This window comes from Pteronotus mesoamericanus, unplaced genomic scaffold, assembly GCF_021234165.1.
Source record: "Pteronotus mesoamericanus isolate MK-2021 breed Mesoamerican mustached bat unplaced genomic scaffold, CSHL_Meso_final contig_20, whole genome shotgun sequence".
NCBI classification, from domain to species: Eukaryota; Metazoa; Chordata; class Mammalia; order Chiroptera; family Mormoopidae; genus Pteronotus; species Pteronotus mesoamericanus.
The window spans coordinates 70993342-71020184 of NW_026555085.1; the positions used below are offsets into that span (position 1 = coordinate 70993342).

Consider the following 26843-nt stretch of genomic DNA (forward strand, 5'->3'; position numbering starts at 1 on the left):
TACATGTACAAATGATGTACATGAAAAATCTTACAAAAAACAGTATTACAGTTACTACGTAATAGAGGGTCCATTCAAGAAACTAAGACTTTAGAGACAGAACAAATGTTTAAATAGGTAAAATCTTTAAAATTCTGCAATTAAATATAATAAGCAAATGACATGAATATAACTAATTAAAGTTTATTTTCTAAAAAGTAGTGAAAATGAATACGCATGGAACACATCTGTTGTCTCCCAATACCAAAATCTCCCTTTGTCGTTTGGGGAATCCACTCTGCTTCATGTGCTCCATGAGGTCTTAGTGGGGCTTCAACCTAGCAAACTCCAGGACTGAAGAGCTTCAGCAAAGCATAAATCAAATAAGCTCGTCTCATTCTGTTGGCCACAGGGATTGGTCCTGGGGCAGGCTCATGTTTTAAGCCTATCTACTAACAGTGAGCTCTGGATTTTTGAAGGCGTTCCTTTAAAAAAGCCTTTTCCCGCCAGTTGCATATATACTAAGGGAATTTATGACTGAAGCATGGAGTCATCACAAAGAGAAAATGTCCACTCAACAGAAAAGAGAAACTGAATTCTGGTGTCAACAATTTCAGTTCTGACTCTGGGGATGCTTGATGGTAACATTACTCTAGGACTTTTTAGTCACTTAATTCAATACATTCCCTTGGACCAGTGTGAACTGGGGTTTCTGTCATTTTCAACTGAGAGCAATACTCAGGTTCCCCTCAAGACTGAACGAGTGCACCCCTCCTCCTGGAGTATCTATCCATGCTTGCTCTTCTCTAACTTATTCTCCTTGAAACATCAGAGTCATTTTTTAATAAACTACAGATATTGATGTGATGGTAAGTCCTGTCCCCAAACAAGCAGCACATATTTTACTGAGTATCTTCCAAAGCTTAGGATAACATCAAAAATCTTTCGTGGGACTCCCAAGGCCTCCATGGCATAGCTCCCCTCTCTCTCCAGCCTTAGCTTGGCAACGCTTCACCTCCTTGGTCTTTACACTCATTGGGAAAGAGTGCATGTGGGTAGAAAGTGAGTCTGAAATCAGGCTGCCTGGAATTCTGGCTTTATCCGCTTACTACGTGACTTTGGCAAGCTACATAAATTTTTGGGACTTAAGAAACACTATATAAAACAATGCCTGGGGCATGGTAAGAATTAAATAAAAATTTATTATTAGAGTTGCCATCACACTCCATCTATACAGGCATCCCTCCAATTCCTAGAAACTGCTCATGCCTCAGGGCCTTGTTTTTTTTTTTTTTTTTTGCAGTTGAGTTTTTAATATAATGTAAATATCTTTATTTCAGTTTAGTATTTTTAAAAGTATATTTCATTGATTATGCTATTAGAGTTGTCCCATTTTTTTTTCTCCCATTTTTCCCCCTCTGCCCTGCACTCCCCTCCCTCCAGCATTCCTCCCCTTATTTCATGTCCATGGGTCGTACACATAAGTTCTTTGGCTTCTCCATTTCCTCTACTATTCTTAACTTCTCCCTGTCTATTTTGTGCCTATCAATTATGCTTTTTATTTCTTGTACTTTCCCCCCCCATTCTTCCCCTCCCCATCCCCGCTGATAACCTTCCATTTAATCTCCATTCCTGTGATTCTTTTCCTCTTCTAGTTGTTTGCTTAGGCTTTTGTTGTTGTTTAGGTTCAGTTGTTGATAGTTGTGAGTTTGTTGTCAATTTACTATTCATAGTTTTTGATCTTCTTTTTCTGAGATCAGTCCCTTTAACACTTCATATAATAAGGGCTTTGTGATGATGAACTCCTTTAGCTTTACCTTATTTGGGAAGCACTTTATCTGCCTTTCTATTCTAAATGATAGCTTTGCTGGATAGAGTAATCTTGAATTTAAGTCCTTGTCTTTCATGACTTTGAATACTTCTTTCCAGTCCCTTCTTGCCTACAAGGTTTCTTTTGAGAAATCAGCCGCTAGTCTTATGGGAAGTCCTTTGTAGATAACTCCTTTTCTCTTGCTGCTTTTAAGATTCTCTCCTTATCTTTAATCTTTGGTAATATAATTATGATGTGCCTTGGTGTGTGCTTCCTTGGGTCCAGCTACTTTAGGACTCTCTGAGCTTCCTGGATCTCCTGGGAGTCTGTTTCCTTGGTCAGATTGCAGATGTTCTCCTTCATTATTTTTTCAAGTAAGTTTTTAATTTCTTGCTCTTCCTCTTCTTCTGGCACCCCCATGGTTCGGATGCTGGAACATTTAAAGTTGTCCCAGAGGTTCCTCAGCCCCTCCAAATTTTCTTGAATTCTTGTTTCTTCATTCTGTTCTGGTTGGATGTTTATTTTTCTTCCTTTTATTCCAAATCGTAATTTGAGTCCTGGTTTCCTTCCTTTCACTGTTGGTTCCCCATATATATATTTTCCTTTATTTCACTTTGTATAGCCTTCATTTCTTTCTTTATTTTGCAACCATACTCAATCATTTCTGTGAGCATCCTGATTATCAGTGTTTCGAACTCTGCATCTGATATGTTAGCTATCTTTTCATCGCATAGTTCTTTTTCTGGAGCTTTGATCTGTTTTTTCATTTGGGCCATATCTCTTTGTCTTGGAGCACCTGTAACATTGTAAGGGGCGAGCCTTAGGTATTTGCCAGGGCAGGGCAACCCAGGTCACTCTGTTGGGAGAGGTATGAACAGGAACAATGCTGCTTGCTTGGCTCTTGGCTGGCTTTCAAACATTTCCCCTGTTGCCCACAAGCAGACTGTGCCCTTCTAGTGCTGATTCCCAGGTGGATGGGTTTGTGTACATTCTAGGACCCCGTGAGTCTCGCCAACAGACTCTCCTGTGAAACTGGGAGTTTCTCCCACCGCCACAACCTCCACAGGTTTTTACAGTCAGAATAAAATTTTGAGGTTTTATTTTCTATGCTGGAACCCTGGGTTGCACGATCTGTCTCGCTCCCCAGCTGTTTCTCCCAGCTTATCTGCACACGAATGTGAGATATTCCAGTCTTCCAGCCGCTGCCTCGCCCACCCCAGTCGGCCAGCCACCACCTTGGCCCACGTCCTCTCCTGCTGGTCTGGATGGTTGTTTCTTCTTTAACTCCTTGGTTGCCGGAATTCCATGCAGTTTGACTTCCTGGCACTTCAGGTTGTTTTCTATTTTTAAATTGGTTGTTATCCTTCTTTTGTTTGTGTGAGGAAGTGAAGTGTATCTATGCCTCCGTCTTGGCTGGAACCACAGTTGAGGTTTTTCTCAGGGCCTTTGTATAAGCTTTTTCCAATTTACTCTTCTGGTGAACCCCATGTTAATCACTTATCACCATTTTGTAATATGTGTCAGACATGCAATTACTTGTTTCCATATGTGTCTTTCCATACAGTAGGGACTTTATTTGACTTATTCACCACTGTAACCACAGTGTATAATACAATGCTTTGGTACCTAATACCATTCAATATTTATTAAATAAACAAATGAGTCAATAACAGAAAAAGTTCATATAGTCTTACTAGCAATTAAGAATAAAAACTTTTTTAAAGATTCTCTTTTCATCTCAATTTGTAAGTATTTAACTCCTAAAAAGGCCTTCCATGCCTTCACTTTCTTGACCCTGTATTGTATAAGCAGAAAAAAGCAATTCCCCTCAACTCTGGTAGCGGCCCCAGAAAACGGAAAGCAGAGCAAAGATGCTTCTGTGTAAATAAAGATTCCTATTCCTCTAGAGGCAGAGAGAGTCCTACAGAAATTTAATTTGCTTCTAAATTTCTTGCACAATAAATAGTGCTGAAATTTTGTCAGTAATCTTTACATTATTTGCTTTGGTTAAATACACAGAAATGAAACTGCTGAGTCAAAGGACATGACCGTCTTTAAGGTTTTTATACATGCTGCTGAATTCGTTTCCAAGAAAATCGTATGTGCTCTGGCAGGTGTGGTTCAGTGGACTGGGCACCTGCCAGCAAACTGAGGACTCACTGGTTCAATTCCTGGACAGGGCACATGCCTGGGTTGCAGGCCAGGTCCCCAGTTCGAGGTATGTGAGAGGCAACCATCGATGTTTCTCTCCCTCCCTTCATCTCTCTCTAAAAATAAATAAAATCTAAAAAAAAATCAAAAAAAGAAAATATTCTCAGCAGCTCTTGAGTGCTTTATTTCTTTACCCTTATCAACACTACATGGTATCAATATTTTAATCATTATTAATTTTATGGTAATGAAAATAGCATCTCACTGATTTAATCTCCAGTTTTTAAACTGTAGTGATGTTTACTCTTTTTGATTCTTTCGCCCATTAAAACATTAGTGTCTATTTTTTCTTACCATTTTATATACTTTTAAGGTATTAACAACACGAATTTTTGTTACTCATACAATTTGCCAACCACTTTCTCCCATCCCTCCCACTTTTTCCTCTCTCATAATTTTCCTTTGATGTGTTTTAATATATACAAGTTTCAGCTTTAATTGTACAAATACTATGTTTTTAATTCATAACTTTGTCATGTTTCAAAAGGTCTTAATTGTCCCAAGTTTTGTCACTTGTATTTCATATTTTATTTACATTCATATTCATGATTTGCTGTTACATTTCAATCTTCGCCCATGTGAAACTTTTTTGGTATAAGGTAATATACATATATAGTCATACATATAGTCTTAAAAGAGCTGTTATCTACTATGACTCAAATTAGACCTAATAACTCTAGCTTCTGTCCTATTTTTCGAGTGAAACTGTAGAATGGACCTCTTCAGAAATGTTGATTACACAACCCTTTTGGGCATCATACTCTAACTGCCAAGCACTGTATTACACTGAGAGGCATTTCTACCCTCTTATGAGTAGCATCTGCTTTCCTGGGTTTCTGATATCCATCGATCTTTGTTCTCATGCCTCTGGCTTCTCCCTCTCAATCTCTTACCCTGGCTCTATGAAACCAATACTGGTGCTCTTCTTTGTTATGAGCAATCTTTTCATCAGTTACTGCTGCGTAAGATCTTTTATGTTAGTGGCTTCAAGGGCTGTCGCATCTTCAGTGCCAAGTCTGAACTGTCCACTTAGTTCCAGCCTAGGTGTCTTGTAGCCACTTCAAAGTTAGTATATCCAACCCACTCAAGATCTTGCTATTCTAATGTATTTTTCCTACTGCAATTCTTATCTTCCAATAGTGGCATCATTATCTGTTCGAGTACTTGAGCTAGATACACTTTCTATCAATCACCATATCAAGTTCTATAAATTTTATTTTTGAATAATCCTCTCCACTCCCAGTTTTACTGTTCTAGTCAGGATGCTAATCATTTCTTGCCTGGACTAATATGACAGCATCTTAAGTCATCTGGCCAACTCAGACCACCAAGCCACTTCCCACACAATCCACCTCTTACTGCCACTAGAGCTCTGTTCCTATAATCATCTGACCACGTGGCCATTGCAACTCTCTTGCTATCACTCCTTCATTAAGGTAAATTCCAAACTCTTTGTCACAACACAAGAGTCCCTCACAATTTAGCTTCAACTTTCCTTCCTACCGTATCTTTTGACAAACCCCACCTATATCCAATGATGAAGTGTAGTAGTTCTCAGCTGGGGTCAATTTTGCCTCCAAAGACAGTATCTGGAGACATTTTTGGTTGTTACAACTTGAGGGGAGAGGGTGGTACATGCTACTGGTATCTAGTGTGCAGAGGCCAGAGATAGTGCTAAACATCCTAAAGATTACCTGGCTCAAAGCTGTAAACAGTGGTGTTGAGAGATCCTGGTGCACTGAAACTGAACTTTTGATGATGCAGCAAGACATTATAACTTGCATACCAATATGACTGTACTAACATTATCCCTCATGCCCATATTGTATTTCATCATTCCTATATCTGGCACATTTACACTCTTTAAAAGATCATCTCCCATACTGCATTTTTAAATTCACCAATATCACATTCTGCAGAGCCTTTATGAACTCTTTTAGTCAGAGATCCTCCTCTGGACTCTAAAAATATATTGTATTTATCACTGAATCGTAACAGCCACTTGAACTTATGAGTTCCCTGACATTTTGTCAAAGTATCCCTACCACCTAGGAGACATTTATTGATCATGCAATAAATGTTTCCTAAATCATAAAAATATGGAATATTACTGGTGTTAGTGAACTCTAGTTCCAATTTTTCCAGAGAACAAGCTAGTAATAAGCAATGAAAGCTATAAAATTATTCCTACTCTTTGGTCCAGTAATTTAGTTTATGGCAAGAGCTAGACAAAAAGAAAAAAAAATTTAAAAGGCATGAGTTTTTATAGACCTGACAATTTATCCACTTAGCAGTAAAAACCAAACCCTGATAACCAGGGTTGAGAAAAGACCTAATAGGGTTCCAGGCCCATAAAATACGCCTTGGTTGGTCACTGATCAGAACAAAGAACTGGCCTTTGGAAAACCCCATCTTGCAACTCTGACCAGGGCCTTTGCATGATAATCCTTTCCCTTAAATAAGAGGGGAAAACTCCTTAAGTCTATCCATATGTATAATTAAAAAATTTAAAATAGTAAATGCTCAACAAAGAAAATGTTTAACCAACTCTGGTAAAGTTATACAATGGGACACTATATGAATATTTTAAATGACTAACATGTAGACAAAGTTTACATATTAGGCCTTTACAAAGAAGGCCAAATGAACAGAGATATTACACGGAATGAAGTTTTGAAAATCAAGGACATATATCATCTGTGAATACAGATTATAAATATATTAAAATACATACATATATATTAAATGCCATTAGAAAATCTGGAATTTTAAAAATATTCTTCATGTTCTTGTTTTTTTTTTAATTGCTTAAGTTCATAAAGAGCAATCCTCAGAAATTTTACCAATCATTGATTCTGAGTGATCTATATTGCAAATCCAGAACAGAGACTCAGTCACTATTTTCTAAATCATGGAATTAAATATTCTGTGTGTCTCCTGTCACCTGAATGCTGGCCCAGCCACTACAGGAGCCAGAAAAATGAACTATCGGTTCGTTATAGTAGGCAGCATTCTAAGATGACCTCTGTGACTCCTCGCTTTCCCCTGGAACCTATGAATATGATGGGCAGCACACCCAGGATTGTTTCAGCTAAAGGGATCCTACGGAAGTAATTAAGACCACTGAATAGTTGGCTTTAAGATAATGAAAAGGGAGACTATTCTGGTTGGGCCTGACTGACCTAATTAGATGAGCCCTTAAAGGAAGCGCGAGAACTTCTTGGAAGCCACAGAAGTTCTCCTGCTAGCCTTGAAAAGATAAACTGCTCTGTTAGGAGAGGGGGCGGCCTTGCGGCAAGCGCTTCAGGAGGGCTTCTAGGAGTTGAGAGCCATTTTTGGCCAATAGCTAGTAAGAAAATGGGGACCATAGTCATACAGCCACAAGGAAATGCATTCTGACCACAACCAGTAAGCCTGAAAGAAAACTCTGCAGCTCACAATGGACTGCACCCTTGGCTGTCACCTTGGTTTCAGCCTTTGGAGGTCCTGAGCAGAGAATCCAGCTAACCCACACCCGCCGTCCTGACTACAAAACTGTGAGGTAACAAACATGTGTTGTTTTAAGACACTAAGCTTTGTGGTAATCCGTTATCGATACACAGCAATAGAAAACTGATACTCATATATAGGAAGTTGACTTAGTTTTCAATGATGAGTTTCATTCACTCAACAAAGATTTTGTTCATAAATATTTACTGATCTCCTACCATGACAAGCAGATTAGCAACCGTACTATAACATTTTATAATAAACAAGGCCAAATGACTTTCATTTTAACAAAGAACTGACTATATATATGAGCATATTTATATGCTTAAAAACTCATGTCCAGAAGGAAATCTACAACTTAAATGTTATAACAACATTTAAAAAGACCACAACAGTGAGACTTATTGACCACTCAGCCTAGTATTCTGTCTTGGAAGGTGATCCCAAATAATATCTCATTGGAAAACAGGATTATCCTCTACCTGAGATTTTATCATTAGCTTGCCTTAATATTCTATTATGATTCTGCATTCATGAATTTATCATCTAAATCCACAGTTGACGTATATATATATTTAGGCTATCTCACCTGTAAAGGGTATCAAGATCCATCAACTTATGAAGATAGTACATTCTTTAATTTTTTCTATAACAATCCCTTTCAATCTTTATGAAGTATTCCCTAATTCTTTCTTTCTGTCTTTTCTATAAATATATCTACTTTCCACCCAACACATGTAAATGCAATAAGCTCTCTATTTAAAAGGTGAAAACTTCAGAATATATATATATATATATATATATATATATATATATATATATATATGGCAACGGGCACATATAAACAACAATATTGAAAAACAAAAAGTCAGTGTACGTAAAGAGATATGCCAGTCACATTAAACTAAAAGCAAGCTGGTTATACAATAATAGACAACACAAACTAAGCCAAAAAGATGACTAAGTAGCTAAAACAATTTATATTTGTACGCACATAACAAAGCCTCTACACATACAAAGCAAAATTGACAGAATGTAAACAGATATAAACAAATCCACCATCATAGTATCAGTTTTACTGATTGATCAAGAAGATAAAAGTCAAAAAGAGTGCAGAATTTTTTAAGAAAACAGCTCAAAATCTTGATTTAATGAGCAGGCTCACAGACTACATTGTATTAAACAAGTGGATGGATGCACCCAGAACATTAAATTTATTTCATGTGCTAGGTCACAACACTAGCAGCCTTAAGAAGTTTCAAAAATTGTTTTTGTACAAACCACAATTTCTAATCACAAAGCAATTAAGACTTAAAAAGCATTTCAATCTCACACAACTCTTCTGGATACAAAAAGGAGAAGACCTAATTCATTTTATGAGGCTAGTAAAACCTTGATTCCAAAACCAGAAAAGGATGGTGAAAAAAGGAAAAGTACAATCTTACTCAAACCTAGGCTCAAAAATCCTAAAATTAATATTAGCAAACTAAATCTATTATTATATAAAAAGATATATATTTCATGACTAATTAGGACTTATTCTAGAAATCTAACATTGGAATATTAGAAAATTGATTAATATAAGGTACCATATTAACATATGAACAAAGAAAAAAAGTATAATTTCAATATATACAGAAAAATCAGTATCAATTTGTGATTTCTTTTAAATTAAGAAACTGTAATTATAAGAGAATTTCGTATAACCTGATAAAGATCATTTACAAAACAAAACTTTAAAGAAGCATCATAATTAACTGTGAAATGTTCATATCCTTTTTTAAGAGCAGGAAACTAAACAAGAATGCTTATTATCTCTGGAGAGCTGAGTCAGGAAAGAAGAACACACAACAACAAAGAGATGTCCCAGGCTAAAGAAAAGGCAGATAAGTGCTTATGGAGAAGTGAGCCAGGAAGATTCTTGGGGAGCCCCTCCAACATGGCACCAAAACATTGCCAGGGTGTTAAAATATAACTGCAAATGCATTAAGAAGGAAAATCAATTACAAATTTATTAGAACTCTTTTCAGTGAAATTAGAGTATGTAGGCTTGAAGAATACTTAAGCCATTTGAAACTGAGAGAAGTCCAGCGGACCTGAAAAACAAATTGTTACTGAAGTGCCTTCTAATGAGAACGGAACACCGTAATTACAAAGACTGTGCTCTGCCAGGAGAGGTGTGCAATGTGGAGCCAGTGGTGGATTAACTGGGACAATAAAAGAGAGGCTGAGCTAATCATACCAATTCCCACATGATACCTTCTCTAGATAAATGTTTAAATACTCATATAATTAAGGAATACTGAGTGCAAATTATTCACCTGCCCATGGGCACTTGTGTGTGTATTCTGGTGCGGTTCCTGTGAGCACAAGCAGAGTGATGAGAAAGCAGCACTTAAAGATTATTGGGAAGAAGACTCCAGCGAAGTAGGAAGAGCTGACAAGACAAGAATTTGTTATAGGAAGATCGGTCTATAAACCACAGGAAGGGTGAGCTGGAACAGAAGGAAAAGAGGACAGCAGCAAGGCTATTCTAGGGCATGGCTGGCGCAGGGCAAAAGAGAGAACGGGATGAAATACACATATTAGGATTTAAAATTTTCTTGATATTTATTTCTTTCACAACTTTTTGATTTATAACATTTTTATTACATTCTATTCTTAGACTTTTCTAGGTTAATATTATTTTCATATACAATTTTAAAATTACTTTAGGTGTCACTGTCTAGAACTTAGAAAGTCTTTTTTAAATGGAGACAGTGGAGAATACTAAGTCAATGTTTTACAAGTTTTCTTTCCTATACAGTGATATTCTCCTTTGTTTTTGCTTTTCCTTCCAAAAGCACATTGGTTCTAACATTTTTAGTAGTAAATTTTTACCTGGTGAGATATAAGCTAAGTTCTGTGAATAATTCAGCATCGTGTATTGATTATTTTATTCTAGCTATTACTTTCACTGAGGCTTACATAATGTTACCAAATGGGATTTTATCATTAAAACGTGACATAGGTGATGAATCTAAGGAGTGCTTGCCTCTTGATTGGCTGTATTCAGCTTGTTTTCCAGTTCTTTCTTCAGGTTTTCTAGCTCTTGTTGAAGCTGACTTTTATCATCTTCAAGGTTTAGCTTCTCCTTTTTATATTGTTCCTCCAATTCCTTAAGAAAAAGAATGCTTAAAAAAATTAACAAAATTTCAAACACTGTATACTTCAAAGACCTTAAGAAGAAGACTATTCTGTTTATATTTTGATAATTTATTCTCCAAATTAACCTTACCCATAATTAATAGTATCAGAATTAATAGTAAATCTAATTAATCCTAGGAACTTAAATGCTATCATTCTGAATAATTTATGATGTAGCAATTGAACAATTTTTTAATGGTAAGAATATTTTGTCTAATCAACAAGCATACTGTGGCGGTGAATGACACCCTAGATCAAATGGATTTAATTGATATTTACAGAGCATTTAACCCCAAAGAAGCAAAATATACATTCCTTTCAAATGCACATGGATCATTTCCAAAGACAGACCGCACGGGAGGACACAAAACAAGCCTCAACAAATTCAAGAAAACTGAAATCATATTAAGCATCTTCTTGGATCACAATGGCTTGAAACTAGAAACCAACCTCAAGGAAAAAACTCAAAAACATTCAAATACACAGAGACTGAATAACATATTATTAAATAATGAATGGGTTTACAATTAAATCAAGGAAAAAATCAGAAAGTACCTGGAAACAAATGAAAATAAACATACAACCCAAAACCTATGGGACACAGTGAAAGTAGTCCTGAGAGGGAAGTTCATAGCAATAAAGGCCCATCTAAAGAAGACAGAAAAATCTCAAATAAACCACCTAACTCAACATCTAAAAAACTAGAGGAAACCACAAAGCCCAGGGTAAGTAGAAAGAAGGAAATAATCAAGATCAGAGCAGAATTAAATGACATAGAGACTAAAAAAACAATTCAAAGGATCAATGAATCCAGGAGCTGGTTCTTTGAAAAGATAAACAAAATTGACAAACCTTTGACCAGATTCATCAAGCAAAAAGAGAAGGACCCAAATAAATAAAATCAGAAACAAAAGAGAAGTAACAACCAATACCACAAAAATACAAAGGATTGTAAGAAACTACTATAAACAACTACATGCCAAGAAATTGGACAATTTGGGTGAAATGGATAAATTTCTAGAAACATACAATCTTCCAAAACTGAATCTAGAAGAAGCAGAAAGCCTGACTAGACAGGTAACAACTAGTGAAATTGAAGCAGTAATCAAAAAAACTCCCAGCACACAAAAGCCCTGAACTGGACAGCTTCAGAGGCAAATTTTACCAAACATTTAGGGAAGAGCTAACTCCTATCCTTCTCAAACTATTCTAAAAAATTCGATAAGATGGAAGACTCCCAAACTCTTTTTATGAGGCAAGTATTATCCTAATTCCAAAACCAAGACACAACAAAAAAAATTACACACCAGTATCCCTAATGAACAGAGATGCTAAAATCCTCAACAAAATATTGGCAATCTGGATCCAGCATTACATTAAAAAGATCATATACCATGATCAAGTGGGATTCATTCCAGGGGTGCAGGGATGGTACAATATTCACAAACCAATAAACGTAATACACCACATAAACAAAATGAAGGAACAAAAACCACATGATCATGTTCCTCATGTTCATAGTAAGATTATTTTACAATAGCCAAGTGAGGGAAACAGCCCAAGTGCCCATCAGTAGATGGTGGACCAAAAAACCATGGTACATTTACACAGTGGAATACTACACAGCAGAAAGAAGGAATCCCTACCTTTTGCGACAGCATGCTTAGAACTTGAGACTATTACGCTAAGTGAAATAAGCCAGCCAGTGAAAGACAAATACCATATGATCTCACTTATAAGAGGAATCTAATGAACAAAATAAACTAATGAGGAAAATACAACCAGAGGCATGGAAACGGGGAACAGACTGACAGTGGCCAGAGGGGAGAGGGGAGGGGGATGATGATGGGAAGGAGGAGAAACAGCTGGTCAAAGAACATGTAGGGATGGCCCGGGGGCATGGACAACGGGGTGGGGTCTGACTGTGCCCGTGGGGTGTGGGCTGGAGGGAAGAGGGCAAAGGGGGAAAACTGGGACAGCTGTAATAGAATAACAATAAATAAAAAGAATATTTTGTCTAGATAAAGTTGTAGTCAAAAAACCAGAAATATGTGATACATATGCAGTAAGACATGGTGCTTGTTTTTAATAAGCTCATGGTATCAAATAATTAAAGGATATGCATTTAAAATTGAATGTATATGGGAGTATATGGATGAGGAACTGGTAAGTTCTAGCTTAGTGATGAAACCTCCATAGAGAAAGCAATTCCTAATACATTCTGAAGGAGTGCACCAAGCAAGAGGGAAATATAATGTTCTAGGTAGAAGAAAAAGCATGTGCAATAAACCATGAAGGTACAAAAGAGCATGGTATGTTACAAGTAGTTTAATACTTTACAGAAGGTGAGAATAAAAAAATAGGGTTCTTTGTTGAGAGTCCCCAAAACATGATATGTGGAGGTTAAATGCCTCAGGATCTGGTATCTGAGACCTGAGTTGAAGGCCTGGCTGATTCTTCCTCATTGCATGAGCTTAAACAAGCATTTACCCTCTCTGTGCCCCCATCTCCTCTTTAGTAAAATGGGTATTGCAGTGTTATAAGGATTAAATGAGAAAGAAATTAAATGTAAAACATCATTTCCGTGTCTGGAACACAGTGAGAAATACTAATACTTAACATTTATTCACCACTACATGCCAGGACATGTCTGGGTTCTTAACACTTTATCTCACTTAACTGTCACAGGAACATTATAAGATGGGTTTTATCTTTGTCAGATGAGGAGCCCAAAGCACAATAGCATTGGGAGCCCAAGATTAGGCAGTTAGGAAGCACAGAGGCTCAGTGTAACACCCAAAAATCTCTCAGACACCTTGCTTTTTCTACTGTGTGATACTGTCTGCAATGTATTACTATTAGAAGTTGATTATTTAATTGAGGGGAAACAAAACAAATCATCTTCCCAGGGAAGAAAACTGTAGATAAGAGAGTCAGTGCTTCATCTAGCTGAGGCTTCCTTAGCGTATACCTATGTTTCTGTCACATGAACAGAAAGCCCAAGATCAAGGGGGTGTTTCTGTTGTGTCTTATACAAACTGGAAATGCCTCACATCAACCTAATATACTCTCTCTCATACCAAGAGCCTTTACATATATCACTATTTGAACCAAGATTTAGAATGATCACAAGTCAGCAGCCATCAAAAAATGAAGCAACTCACTACTCCAAAATTAGTCACAAGTCCATCAATTTAGATGCTATCAATCCTAAATTGCATTTTTACTTACCATTTGCAGTTTTTTCTTATCCCTAACTGCATTGCTGTGGACAGTCTCAATTGCCATATGGTGTTTCCAAGCCAATTCTTCCAAAGTTTTAGAATGGGCCTCATTTAATTGAGCCACCTCTCCTTCCAATCTATTTTGCAGGTTTTTTAGCTCCAACTCATAATATTCTTGCTGAGCTTTCTTTGCTTCATTTACTTTCTAAAATTAAAACAAATAAAGATCAATAATTGGTGCCTGCTTTTCTCATTAGTGCTATTAGCATTTTGAATACATAAACTTGATTGAGCTGAGTGCCACAAGATTTAGACTATGGAACATGAAAATAATACATCATTGGTGTTCTCACAAAATGACAGGGTGGTGCAGGCAAATAAATAATTTTAAAGCAAGTGATAACATAATTATTATTAGGTTCGAACCAAATGTGAATTAGCACATCTGCAAACTTAAGAGAGAAAGGATTCCTGTATGTCAACACTGTACTAAAATGGCTTACCAACTTACCCACTCAAATGATATTACTCAATATAATTTTTTTGAGTTCCAATTATATGCCTTTTAAGCATTCACAATCTAATGACAAAGAGGTGAAAAGACAGTGGCAATATAATTGTATAAGCTCTATGAAAGAAGTGTGCATGGCTGTTGTGAGAGTATACAGAAAAGGAGCCTAACCTGGACAGGGTGGGAAAGGAGGAGGAAGGGGCAGGGGGAAGAGGCAGGAGAGTAGGGGGTTGGGAGGGAGGGAGCGGGTGGGGGCGGGGGGAGAGATTGAACAATCAGGGAAGACTTTTCAGAAGAAAAATTTCTGCGCTGATGACAGTATGTTCTTTCATTTAAATTCTTACAAGCCCATCAGAAAACAAGAGAAACTTTCAAACCTAGATCTGGTGTCAAAAGCTTGCATTCATCACCATTTACAGCATTTTGAAAGATGAGGGGGTGGTTAATCAGGTGGCGAAGTTTAGAGGTGGACAGAACGTGAGCCACAAGGCTGGGAGTGGTCAGGGATAACGCTTCCCAAGTAGGCAGGAGTCAAGTGATAAGAGGTCTTTTATACTAAAAACTCTGGATAGTATTCTGACAGGGGTGAGAAATTGCCCTGAAATTTAATTAAATGACATTTTAAAAACCAATCATCTTGGCAGTAGGCTAGTGAGCCTGACTCAGGGCAAGGAGAACAGGTAAGGAGGCGGTAACCGTGATCCAGGCAAGAAATGACAGGTGCCTAAATCTAGCATCTATGAATGGGCACGAGGCAGAGAGGACGGAATAAAAATACATTCAGGGAGTAGAACCAATGGGACTTGTAACAAACAGATAAGGATACAGTAATCAAGAACGGCTCCCAGAGTTCTGATTTACCAAATTAGATAGGTTATAGTGCTATTTGTTCATCTGAGGGGACAAAGTCCCACGCATGCTGTCTTGATGTTTGTGAGATATAGTGGGTGTTAGATACACAGGATTAAGGTTCAGGGAAAAGACCTGGCCTAGACCAAAAGATGTGTGAGCTATCACCGAATAAGTGACAGTGGATGTTAGTGAAATCGATGAGCGTGTGGAATGAGATGAAAATGCTGGGGAACACCAACAGTAAGGGAACAAATGGAGGAGGGAAGCTCACAAACAAACGTGCAAGACCAGGAGATAGGAGGAAAAGGTGAGAGAACATGAAATACCAAAAGAGAGATGATGTAAGTCAGAGGGGAGTAAGTACCACAGTAAGACAAGATCCGCCAAATCCAGTAACCAGGATGTCACTGGAGGCTGAGGCAAATGCAGATTCTGCGGAGTGGTGGTAAGAAAAACCAGACTGCACCCGAGCAAGGACTGAATGGGAGGTGAGCAAGGGGCAAGGAGAACAGACATTTTTCAATATGCTTGGCTGTTGAGGGAAGGAGAAAGAGTGTCCAGAATTCCCACTTGGTACTGCAGATATCTGAAAAATTGGAATAAATATTCAGAATTATTCTACAAATGATATGTCTTACTTGTTTCATCTAAAAATTCAATATGTTGGTAAATAAATTTTCAGAGCTTGGTGTTTGTTACCCTTTTGGGTCTTATAGATGTTTCCTAGGTATATATGTGATAATACGTTTCATACATAGAAAACCAAATACAATTAATCACAAATGTACATTCCACTCAAACAAGAGTTTATTTGGTTTGAAATAGGTTGAAATGCCTTAAATTTTTAAATTATAGTTACTCACAATAATTTGAACATATATACAAAATGGGACAGTCCAGATTTAAACCTTTTTTCCTCAAACAAAAACAACTAGGGTTAAGAAATAGACTGAAAAGAAAAAAACTGAACTTTTCTTTCTCTCCTTTCTTGGAGGGGGGAGGGATCCTCCACTCATTTTTACCTTTTCCAGTTCCAGAATCTGCTGTTTCTGCTCTTCATCCAGACTCTGAGTTTTGCTTTGCAAAAAAGCTCTTTCTTCTTCAAGCTGAGATAATCTCTCATTGGCTCTTGATTTTTCTGATTCTAGATCTTTAATTGTAACTTCCTGGGTCATTTGAGTTGCTTGAAGCATTCCAATGTGACCTACTCCCCGAAAAGAAAAACTCCTCCAATTTAAAATCCAATTTAAACAAAACAGTCTGTATTTATTAATACGATTGTACTTAAATGGTAATTAATACCTAAGTGAAATAAATGGTCTGCATGTACAAATAGTTCTTCAATTTCTTGAATGTATAAAATTGAAATATTTATCATGGGAATACTTCATACCAAGTAGAATAACTTAAATTAGAAAGAAATGCACTGATACTGCTTCCTGCAGTCAGGACCATGCAACTTATTTTATGAAGATTTTAAGCTATACAAGTTGAAGTGGAAGCATCTCTTCAGGAATGCAAATAAAAGTATTAGTAAAACAAAGTAAACGAGGACACACTAACATGATGGCACCAAATATTTTGTTTTTTTCTAGTCTCTTCTTTTTTTCAAATTCTAACATAAAGAGAAAGAAATCTATATGCAGGGCGTAAAGGAGGTAGGCAACGGTTTGATTTCAACTGAATTTGTTTTAAACAAGAGACCTGCTAAAGAACTGAGGCAGAGTAAAAGACAGATAAGGCCAGCAATATTATGAAAAACTAAGTAACAGCAAATTTAAAAAAAGGAGATAGGGGATGAAGAGAAAGATAAGTGAGTGTGACTGTTCTGAGCACAGTTTGCACGCAGCCTGTTAGAAAGGTATTGATTAAGCAAACAAACTCAAAGACACGGACAACAGTATGGGGGTTACCAGGAGGGAAGGGAGGTGGGGGGAGGGAGAAGAGGGTAAAGGGGTCAAATAGATGGTGACAGCGGCAGACTAGACTTTGGGTTGTGAGCACACCATGCAATATACAGGTGATGTATTATAGAACTATACAGTTAAAACTTATATAATGTTATTAACCAATGTCGCTCCAATAAATTTAATAAATGTTTTTTAAAAAGTGAGTGTGAAATAAAGGTATGAAAAGGCAAGCATTGAGGCAGTTCTCGAAGCCCCCATGCACCAGCAGCAGCTGGGAACTCCAGTTCGAAATGACGCTCACCTACTTCAGACCTACTGAACCCGAGACTCTGGGGCTGGGTCCCAGCATCTGGGGTTGCACGTGCCTTCCCAATGGTTCTCACACATGCTAGGCTGAAGAAAGTATTACTTTAGGGAAAGGGTAACCCGGGATTCACTGATGAATCATCAAATCAGGTGACAGCCTCAAAGAGCTAGTTCAAAGGGCTTCACCCAGCACAGTAAACGCTCAGGCAAAGTAAACTTCAGACCTAGCAGGGGTCACTCGCATCCCCTAGTAAGAACTAGGAAATTAGCATGAGAACCTCGTGAGGATGGGCAACTCAGCTTTGGTATGTTAAGTAATCCTTATTAGTAAGCCAAATGAAATGAGGGTACTCTAATTTATAGATCATTCCACTAATTTGCATACTTTACAATGCCTGTTTTTAAGAGACAAAGCCCCTTAGAGTGCATTTTTATTTTAGTGACTGGCTTACTGGTGCTTTAATAGACACCACTAATTTTTCTACAAAAACATATTTCTAAAAATAAGTTATCATGTGCTTATTTATGATTAATGAATAAGATATGAGTCCTTAACATACTTAGAGTCTAAATAACTTTAAAATATTAGAAGGGAAGACTAGTTTGTCTTGAATGAACATTTAAGTGTTGGTTTTAGCTGAGGTCTAACACCAAGAACTAAGGTCAGACATACTGGCTTTGAGGACAAGATCTGAAGCCTGCTGTTGTAAACGTTCTCTGGCTGCTGCTAGCTCACTTTCCACCTCCTTGTGCTTGCTTAATAAGGCCATCTCTCCCTCCTTGGCATCATCAAGCTGTTTTTGAAGACCCTAAGAAAGATCAAATAGCCATTACTATCATGCAAGAACTACGCTAAGCTAAATAATTAAATTACAAGCATCAACAATTTCTTATTCAAAGGTCACACTTAACAGTGCGCCTAGCTTTAAATCTGTTTTGATAGGCGACTCATCACAATTTTTAATGAAGGGAAAAGAAAACACATAAGTAAATCCAAAGCCCAGTATTTTAACTCTCCCACAGCACTTATGAAAAGTATCAACATGTTATTTAAATAAAAACCCTTTCACCGAAAACACTCAGGAAGATTTTAAGTTATTTGGGGGGCCTTTAATATCTTTTCAGGCCTTCTGGGCCTGAAATTTGAGTAGGAAATAGCAATAACTACAGAGTAGCAAAAATTACCCCTTCATTGATTTTTTCCCCTCAAAGAAGTACGAAAAAAGCAAAAATCGAAAAAATGTTAAAGTAGCCCCATTAAAAAGAGGAAAACTGGAAAAAAAAAATCCATGTGTTGGATGTAATATTCTTTGCTCACCTGAACATTGTTCTCTGCTGTAACAAGGGCTATCTGAAGCTTTTGGCATTTGTCACGGAGACTTCCAGCTTCATCCTGTACCATCTGTAACTCTGTCTTTAATTTCCCTATCGTTTTTCGTAAAATTGCTTCCTGTGCCTGAAATTCTCTTCTAAGATCAGCTTCCTTTTCTTTGCTCGCTTGTAAGCTTTCTGCTGTAAAAAGTTGTGATCTTTTCAAAGTATCAAGCTCACGTTCATAAAAGGATTGAGCTTTATTCAACTTGCCTTCGTAATCCTCAATTAGCTTTTTCCGCTCAAGTCTTAGCTCTTCGAGGGTTTGGTTTAAGGTCTCCATCTCCATCCTGTGCAGTTCCCCTGAATTCGACCCCTTGCTCACCAAGGCACTCTGGTCTTGCTGTGACTTCAACAGCTCCTGGATCTCCCGTCTGTGAGCAGTCCTCAGATCTTCTAATGCCAACTTTTTGTCTTTTTCAAACTGTACCTGGAGTTGTCCAAAACTCCGTAATCTTTCCTCAAATTTCCTTCTAATCTCTTCCACCTCTCTAGACATGGTTACTATGCGTTGGACATGCTGTGCTTCTGCACAAAGTTGCATGTCCTCAACTCTGTGCTTATAGGCTTCAAATTCTGTCAATGCCTGTTGCTTCATTTTCTTGTGATCTTCTAGTGACGCTTCTAAAGTCTGAATCTTTCTCTTAAGGTCTAACTCCTCTGTTACTTTGCTTTTATACTGTAATATTTTCTCCCTTGTTTCGGCAAGAATTTGTTGGATTTCTTCTTCATGAGCATCTTTGAGGGCTTGAATTGCAGTTTCATGCTCATCATTTTTAGTGTTCAAAGCATATATTACCTGCATGGTTTTAAAGAAGAAAAAAATCAGTGAACATACTCTTTTTTAATTTTTTGCTTATCTCACTTTTATTTATTTTTGTCTAACCTGGAAGTTAATTCTTTCATTTGGATTGACAGCTTTCTACACACTTAATATTGACTTATAAATAATACTGAAACATCATGCATTATTTCTGAACTCATAGAATGATTTATTTAGCAAATTGTTACCTTAAAACGTACAGTTGCAATCCTTTCTAATTAGGATTTTAAAGTATTCAAAATTAAGAATGTTTTACTACAAATAAAACAGTGAGGAGGAAAAAGGCCCAGAAAGGAGCCACCTGACCTATGGGCAAAGAGTTTTCTCATGGCCCAGCCTCGCTCCCTGGGGGTGGCAGTGGGGACCAGGAGAAAAACCTCACAGAAAGTCTCTGCCCCACACTGGTGTCCTAGAGACAGCAGAAGCTTTGCATGAGTGTGACCTTTGGGCCCTAAGAATTCCCAAAGGTCTCTTTCACCGGTTTAATAACCAATACCTTTTAAATTTAGACGTTTCCTTTTCTAATTCCTCTATGGCTTTTAAAGCCAATCCTCTTCTCTCCCAAGTGGTCTTACAAATTCCAGTAAGTATTTTTCCGCTCACATATCAAGTGCTGTAGTTTGACTCACTGCCTCATTTTCCCTCTGCCTCCAAGCAAGGTGATTTCCTACAGCCAGAGTGTTCTGGGTATAGGTCTTAGCCCTTGGGTTTTCATGATTCCATTGAGGTCTCCCCAACCTTAATTCTGAATGACAACATGTTCCCTTTATATAGCAACACTCCCACTCTTCCATGTTCCCTAACACCCTTCATCACACCACTGTGATCCAACAGTGCACTATTCGTGACGATTATTTAAGGCTTAGAGATGTGCCCACTTTCTTCTGAAGTAAAACGAAGTGAACACTACACAATCCAACAATCCAGGAGCAAAAAAGCAGTGTCCTGGAGCTTTGCTCATTTTACTGTGATCTCACTCTGAGTTTCAATACCAAACAGTAAACACTGCAATTAAAACACAGAAGTATTTCTATTTTTGCAAAGAACTTGTTTATGTAACCCGGGGCAATTAAGACAAACTCCCTAGCTCTTCCGGCATCCTGGTAGCTCTAGAACCTACTGCTGCATTGGGCTGTCACCAACTGGGCCTGCAGCTGCACGTGCAGAAAGGAGACACAGGTGGGCCTCACTCACTACAGGGGCTTCACTCGCTCCACACAGAGCTCTGTTTTGCAGACCCAGTCCTCCTGCCATATCCTCGCTTGCTTGGTCTGCTGTAACTATTTTGTGACATCTACTTATACCAAAGATAAAAAGACTGAGAAATGACAGGACCCCAATCTGTCTTAATATAGCTACCCTTTCTCCTCCAAGATCAACAGGAAAATAGATGCACAGAAGGGAAATAAATGATTATACAGTCTTTCTCTAATTACCCTAACTCCTCTGCAATTCCACATTATGTCCCCAGTGAGCTAACACAGCTCCCCATGGAGGACTCCTTTCCTTTACACATTTATAAATCCAGCACAGCCTCCTATTCCCTTCCCCAGGATCACATCTGCCTACCATGGCAATGGCCACCAAAGACTGGGACACTTAGAAAGAACATGCCTGCCGCCCAGCCCAAGAGAAGTCCATCTGACGGAAAGCCTGTAGCGGAGCTAGTCATGGCCACAGGTCTCAGACCTTCGCAGGGCAGGTCTGCGTGCATCTCCTACACATCTTAGGAAGCACATGGAAGGAAAAGAAATACCCAAAGAGATGGAATCTCCAGAGAAAAACAAGTCACACCTTTAGCACTTTGCTCAAGGTGATGATCTTGAAGAGGACTGGTCCATGGTGGGATTCCATCTAATTGGGGATTCTTAGTGTGGGAGGGCAGCAACGTGAGCTTCCCCTTGTCAGTGATTTATTGAAATACTCCTCTTATGTTTATTTTTTATGTGATGAAAATTTTAAGATTTACTCTCTTAGCAACTTTGAAATACACAATATAATATTATTAACTATAGTTACCATGCTGTACATTACATTTCCATGACTTAATTATTTTATAACTAGAAGTTTGTTGACCACCTTCGTCCATTTCACTCACCTCTGGTAACTCCTAACCTGTTCGCTGTATCTATGAGTATTTTCATCTGTTTGCCTATTTGTTGGGGCTGCTTTTTTTTCAGATTCCACATATAATTGAAATCATATATTTTTCTTTCTCTGACTGATTTCATTTAGCATAATGCCCTCAACGTTCATCCATGTTGTAGCAAGTGGCGAAATTTCCTTTTTAATTTTTTTATTATCTTTTTAAAAATATTTAATTTCCCTCTAGTCTTTCAAGAGTCAGCTCAAGTCCTGCCTTCTTTAATAAGTCTTGCAAGACCACCCAAACCTGTGGGAGTTCAGACTTTCTTTACATTCAGCACTTCTATTTCCTTAATACCACTGATTCCCGAAACTCAATAAATGTTAGAATAATTTAATTTGGGGGGGGGTCCTGACAAAATGCTGGAAGGCTGTGTGAAGACGTTAAAGAACCTGGAAAGGTAGCTGAAGGTATAAAAGCACAGTTACACAAGTGTGAATAAAATTAATAAAAGGTGAAATTAAAAAGGACAGAAGTAGGAATCACAGCATTAAGTTAGAAGAGAATTTAAGGAAAGTAACCAAAACATCTGACAAATAATAGGGAAATATTATAGTGAGGAGCTCTATTCCACTTTACAGTCAAATCTAGAGGTCAGCAAACTACAGCCTGCAGGCCAACTATGGCTGCTGCCTCCTTGAAGGAAAGTTTTATTGGAGCACAGCTATGTCTATTTGTTTATGTAGAGTAGTGCTCCCTTATCCGCAAGAAATGCATTCCAAGACCCCAGTGGATACCAGAAACTGCAGATAGTATTGAACCCTATATGTACTATGTTTTTTCCAATATATACATACCCATGATAAAGTTTAATGTATAAATTAGTGCAGTAAGAGATTAACAACAATAACTAATTATATAGAGCAATTATAACAATATACTGTAATAAAAGCTATGTGAATGTGGTCTTGCTCTCAAAATAATTTACTGTACCGTAGGTACAGCACGGATGCACTGGACCAAGGGGTGAGTTACACCCTGCGGAGCACAGAGCGGGACAACGCGATTTCAGCACCTCACTCACAATGGTGCACAATTTGAAGCTTATGAATTCTTTATTTCCAGAATTTCCCATTTAATATTTTCAAACCATGGCTGACCACAGGTAACCGCAACCTCAGAGGGTGAAATTGGATAAGGGGAGACTACTGTATGTATTGCCTACAGCTGCTTTCTTGCTAGAACAGCCGAAGGGAGTAGTTGTGGAAAAGGCCTTATTACTGACTTCTGATCTATATATAGACAAGCCACCTAACCAGATAAAATTGGTAGCCAAAAAGTTTTAAAAACCTCGATTTGTACCACCTTTATTTATTTTCTACTGAATAATCCAGGGTTTTTACCACTACAAAAAACAAAACAAAACCCATTATTTGATTTGAAAGTATTGATATATAAAAGAAATTCAGTATCACAGTGCTCATATATTAGTATTCTTTCCAGGAAAGAAATGTTAAAATAAGTTTCTAAAAACAAAATATAACAGTAAAAGGATGCCTTTTAATAAATAACAAATCAATAGTGCTCTTGCAAATGACCTTTTGAAATATATCACTATTTAATTATACTATTTTAAAATAAGAATGCTTAACTAGAGGTAGTATCCTCTAACTATGCACTTTTCTACATAATTACAAAAGTAAACATTTATTAGTAGCTTTCTCTGATTAATTATTATTTCTCAAAGGTAATATAAATGTCCCATGTTCTTTAAAGATATAGCATATATGACTTAAAGTAGCAGAGCTGATCCAATTTGGATTATAACTTTAAGTAAAATAACTTTTCCAAGCTTCAAGTTTCTCAATGTTAAAGAAAGATCACATTTATTTCTACCCTAGGGACACTGTTGATATTATATCAACCTATCTTTGACATTTTTAGAATAATGTTACATAAAGTTTTGTTTAAAAATATAAAGTACTATAAGATGATAAGATGGTAACTTATCACATCATTTATTTATGGAGAGAATCAGACTAATTTCAAAAGAAACCAGTAAATGATCATAATCATCCATAAAATTGGCTATTTTCCACGTAGGAAAAGAAAACACTCCAATATTTCTTTTCATAAACTGTTTTAGCAGACACAAAGAGCCGTTTACAGGGTTTTCTGGAACCATGAACATTTATGTAATGGGACAGTACAATCATTTCAGCAATTTCATACACTTTCACAGTTCTACTTTATTCCAATAATGCATAATTTTCCTATATATTCCATGATGAAGAAGAAATAATGAGTAATTTTAACTTTTTCTATGAAGATTTTCAGATAATCTTACCCACAGATAAAATGAGAACAATTCTAGATCCTAGTTTTAAAAACGTCACTTAGGTAGAAACAAATAATTTCTGAAAAAGTTCTCACTGTTGACTGCTATGGACTGAACTGTGTCACCTCCCCCAAACCCTCTCCTTAAATTCATGTGTTAAAGCCCTAATCCCCAATATAATGGTATTTGGAGATGGAGGCTTTGGGAGATAATTATTTTAAGCAAGGTCATGAGGGTAGGAGTAGTGCTTTCTTAAGAAGAGAGTGAATTCTGGTCAAGACAGTGGCATAAGTAAATAGAGCTCGCCTCCTCACACAACCACATCAAAATTACAAATAAACTATAGAATGACCATCACTCAGAGCTGTCAGAAATCAAGCTGAATGGAAGTCCAACAACTACAGAATTAAAGAAACGACATCCACCCAGACTGGCAGGAGGGGCAGAGACATGGAATGGTCTGGTCCCACATTCACGTGCACTGGATAAAAATTTGGGAGGGACATCTAGGGAGTGAGGAGTCACAGACCCATACCAGGCACACCAGCCCAGGGTTCCAGTGCCAGGGAGATAAGTCCCCATAATTCCTGGCTGCAAAACCCAGCAGAGATTGAGTCGGTGGAAGAAAATTTTGGAGTCCCAAGCAGATCCTCTTAAGGAACCCACTCATGGACTTACTCAGACTCACTGCTTCTGAGCTCCAGCCCCGGGGTAGCAGCCTGAAAGGCGCCAGTGGCATACAGGGAGGAACCGAAGTGTCTGGCAACAAGGCAAGAGCTCGGGGACAGCTTTCTCCCAGACAGAAAGGCTGGCAGTCCCACCACAGAGCCACAAAGCTGGCAGGCGGGTGCCATATCTGAGAGTCCATCAACCTGGCTAACACAGTTTGCCCCACCATGGAGATCCCCAGAGACTCCATCCCACCCAACTTAGAGGCCCACCCAAGCTGTTAACAGTGACTTTCCCACATAAATGGCTGGTCTTGGCTCAGCTTCACAACTTCCTAAATCCTCTCAAACAAGCAACAGTCGGCCTCAGTGAGCCTCCAGCCCTCGTTCCTTTTGCTAATTGGCTCCAGGCCCAGCACTGGCAGCAGCCAGCCTAGATTCATAGCTTGCTTCTGCTGGGAATCTCTGAGCCCAGCACAAGGAGCAACCCCCTCAGATTGCTTTACAGCTCAGGCAGGGTGGCCCTGGGCAAAACACAGCTGGGGGCTGACCTTCGTCTGCACCACCCAGGACACCCCAGAGCCTGGACAACTGAGTGGACAACTGCAGACCATGTCGCACCACCACCACTCTGCCCCTGAATAGTTGATCCTCCACAGTGGGCAGAGGTTGCAGGTCAGTGGTCACAGCTAGTCCTTGAAGCTGATTGGCCTGGGAAATCCCTCCCACTGATCTGCCAACAGCTATCAAGGCTTACTTACAAGAGGAGAGAGTACTTAGGCCACATGAAGGGCACACTTTGAGCACCCAGCTTGGATGACAGGGGAGGCTGTGCCACTGGACCCTACAGGACACCTACTACATTAGGCCACACTACCAGACAAGAAGTCATAGCAGCTCTACCTAATACACAGAAACAAACACAGGGAGGCTGCCAAAACAAAGAGAGAAAGAAACATAGCCCAAATAAAGAACAGATCAAAACTCCAAAAAAACAAATTAAACCAAATGGAAGTAAGCAATCTACCAGACGCAGAGCTCAAAACACAGGTTATAAGGATGCTCAAAGAACTTCGTGAGGGCTTCAACAGCATAAAAAAGATCCAGTAAAAACTGAAAGATACACTAACTGAAATAAAGAACAATTTTCAGGGAAACAACAGCAGGATGATAAAGCCGAGAATCAAATCAGTTATTTGAAACATAAGGAAGCAAAAAACAACCAATCAGAACAAGAAGAAGAAAAAAGAATCCAAAACAATGAGGATAGTGTAGGCAGTCCCTGGGACTTCAAGCGTTCCAACAAGCGCCAGAAGGAGAAGAGAAAGAGTAAGAAATTGGAAATCGATTTGAAAAAACAGTGAAAAAAAAATTCCCTAATTTGGAGAAGGAAATAGATATGCAAGTCCCGGACGCACAGAGAGTCCCAAACGAGATGGATGCAAAGAGGCTCTCTCCAAAACACACCATAATTAAAATGCCATAGGTTAAAGATAAAGAGAGAATCTTAAAAGCAGCAAGAGAAAAACAGTTACCTATAGGGGAGTTCCGATAAGACTATCAGAGGTTTTTCAAAAGAAACTTTGCGGGCTAGAAGGGATTGGCAAGAAATATTCAATGACATGAAAAGCAAAGACCGATAGCCAAGATTGTTCTACCCAGAAAAGGTATCATTTAGAATCAAAGGGCAGAAAAAGGGCTTCCCAGACAAGAAAAACTAAAGGAGTTCATCATCACCAAACCATTATTCTATGAAATGTTAAAGGGACTTGCTGAAAGAAAAGAAAAAGATCAAAACTATGAACAATAAAATGGCAATAAATACCTATATGTCAACAACTAAAAAACAAACTAAGCAAACAAGAAGAACAGAAACAGAATCATGGATCCAGAGAGCATTTTGATGGTTGCCAGATGGCAGAGGTATGGAGAAATGGGTGAAAAAGTGAGTAGATTAAGAAGTAAAAATTGTAGTTACAGAATAGCCATGGGGATATAAAGCACAGCATAGGAAATGCAGTAGCTAAAGAGCCTATACGCATGACCCATGGACATGAACAATGGTGTGGGGACTGCCTG

At 38.1% G+C, this 26843-nt stretch overlaps 1 protein-coding gene across 2 annotated transcripts in view; it reads right to left on the bottom strand.

Moving 5' to 3' along the window:
* Positions 1-26843, bottom strand: part of FAM184A (family with sequence similarity 184 member A) — a 108671-nt gene that overhangs the window by 49448 nt on the left and 32380 nt on the right. Inside the window, exons 2-6 of one of the 2 annotated variants that reach the window (XM_054568915.1) lie at positions 18797-19648; positions 18152-18287; positions 16285-16466; positions 13907-14104; positions 10524-10646 (exon numbers count right to left, since the gene is read on the bottom strand). In XM_054568915.1, coding sequence (XP_054424890.1) covers positions 10524-10646; positions 13907-14104; positions 16285-16466; positions 18152-18287; positions 18797-19648 — 1491 coding nt within the window. Of the gene's footprint in view, positions 1-10523; positions 10647-13906; positions 14105-16284; positions 16467-18151; positions 18288-18796; positions 19649-26843 lie in introns of those variants that run through there. The other variant, XM_054568916.1, reaches the window with a different exon arrangement.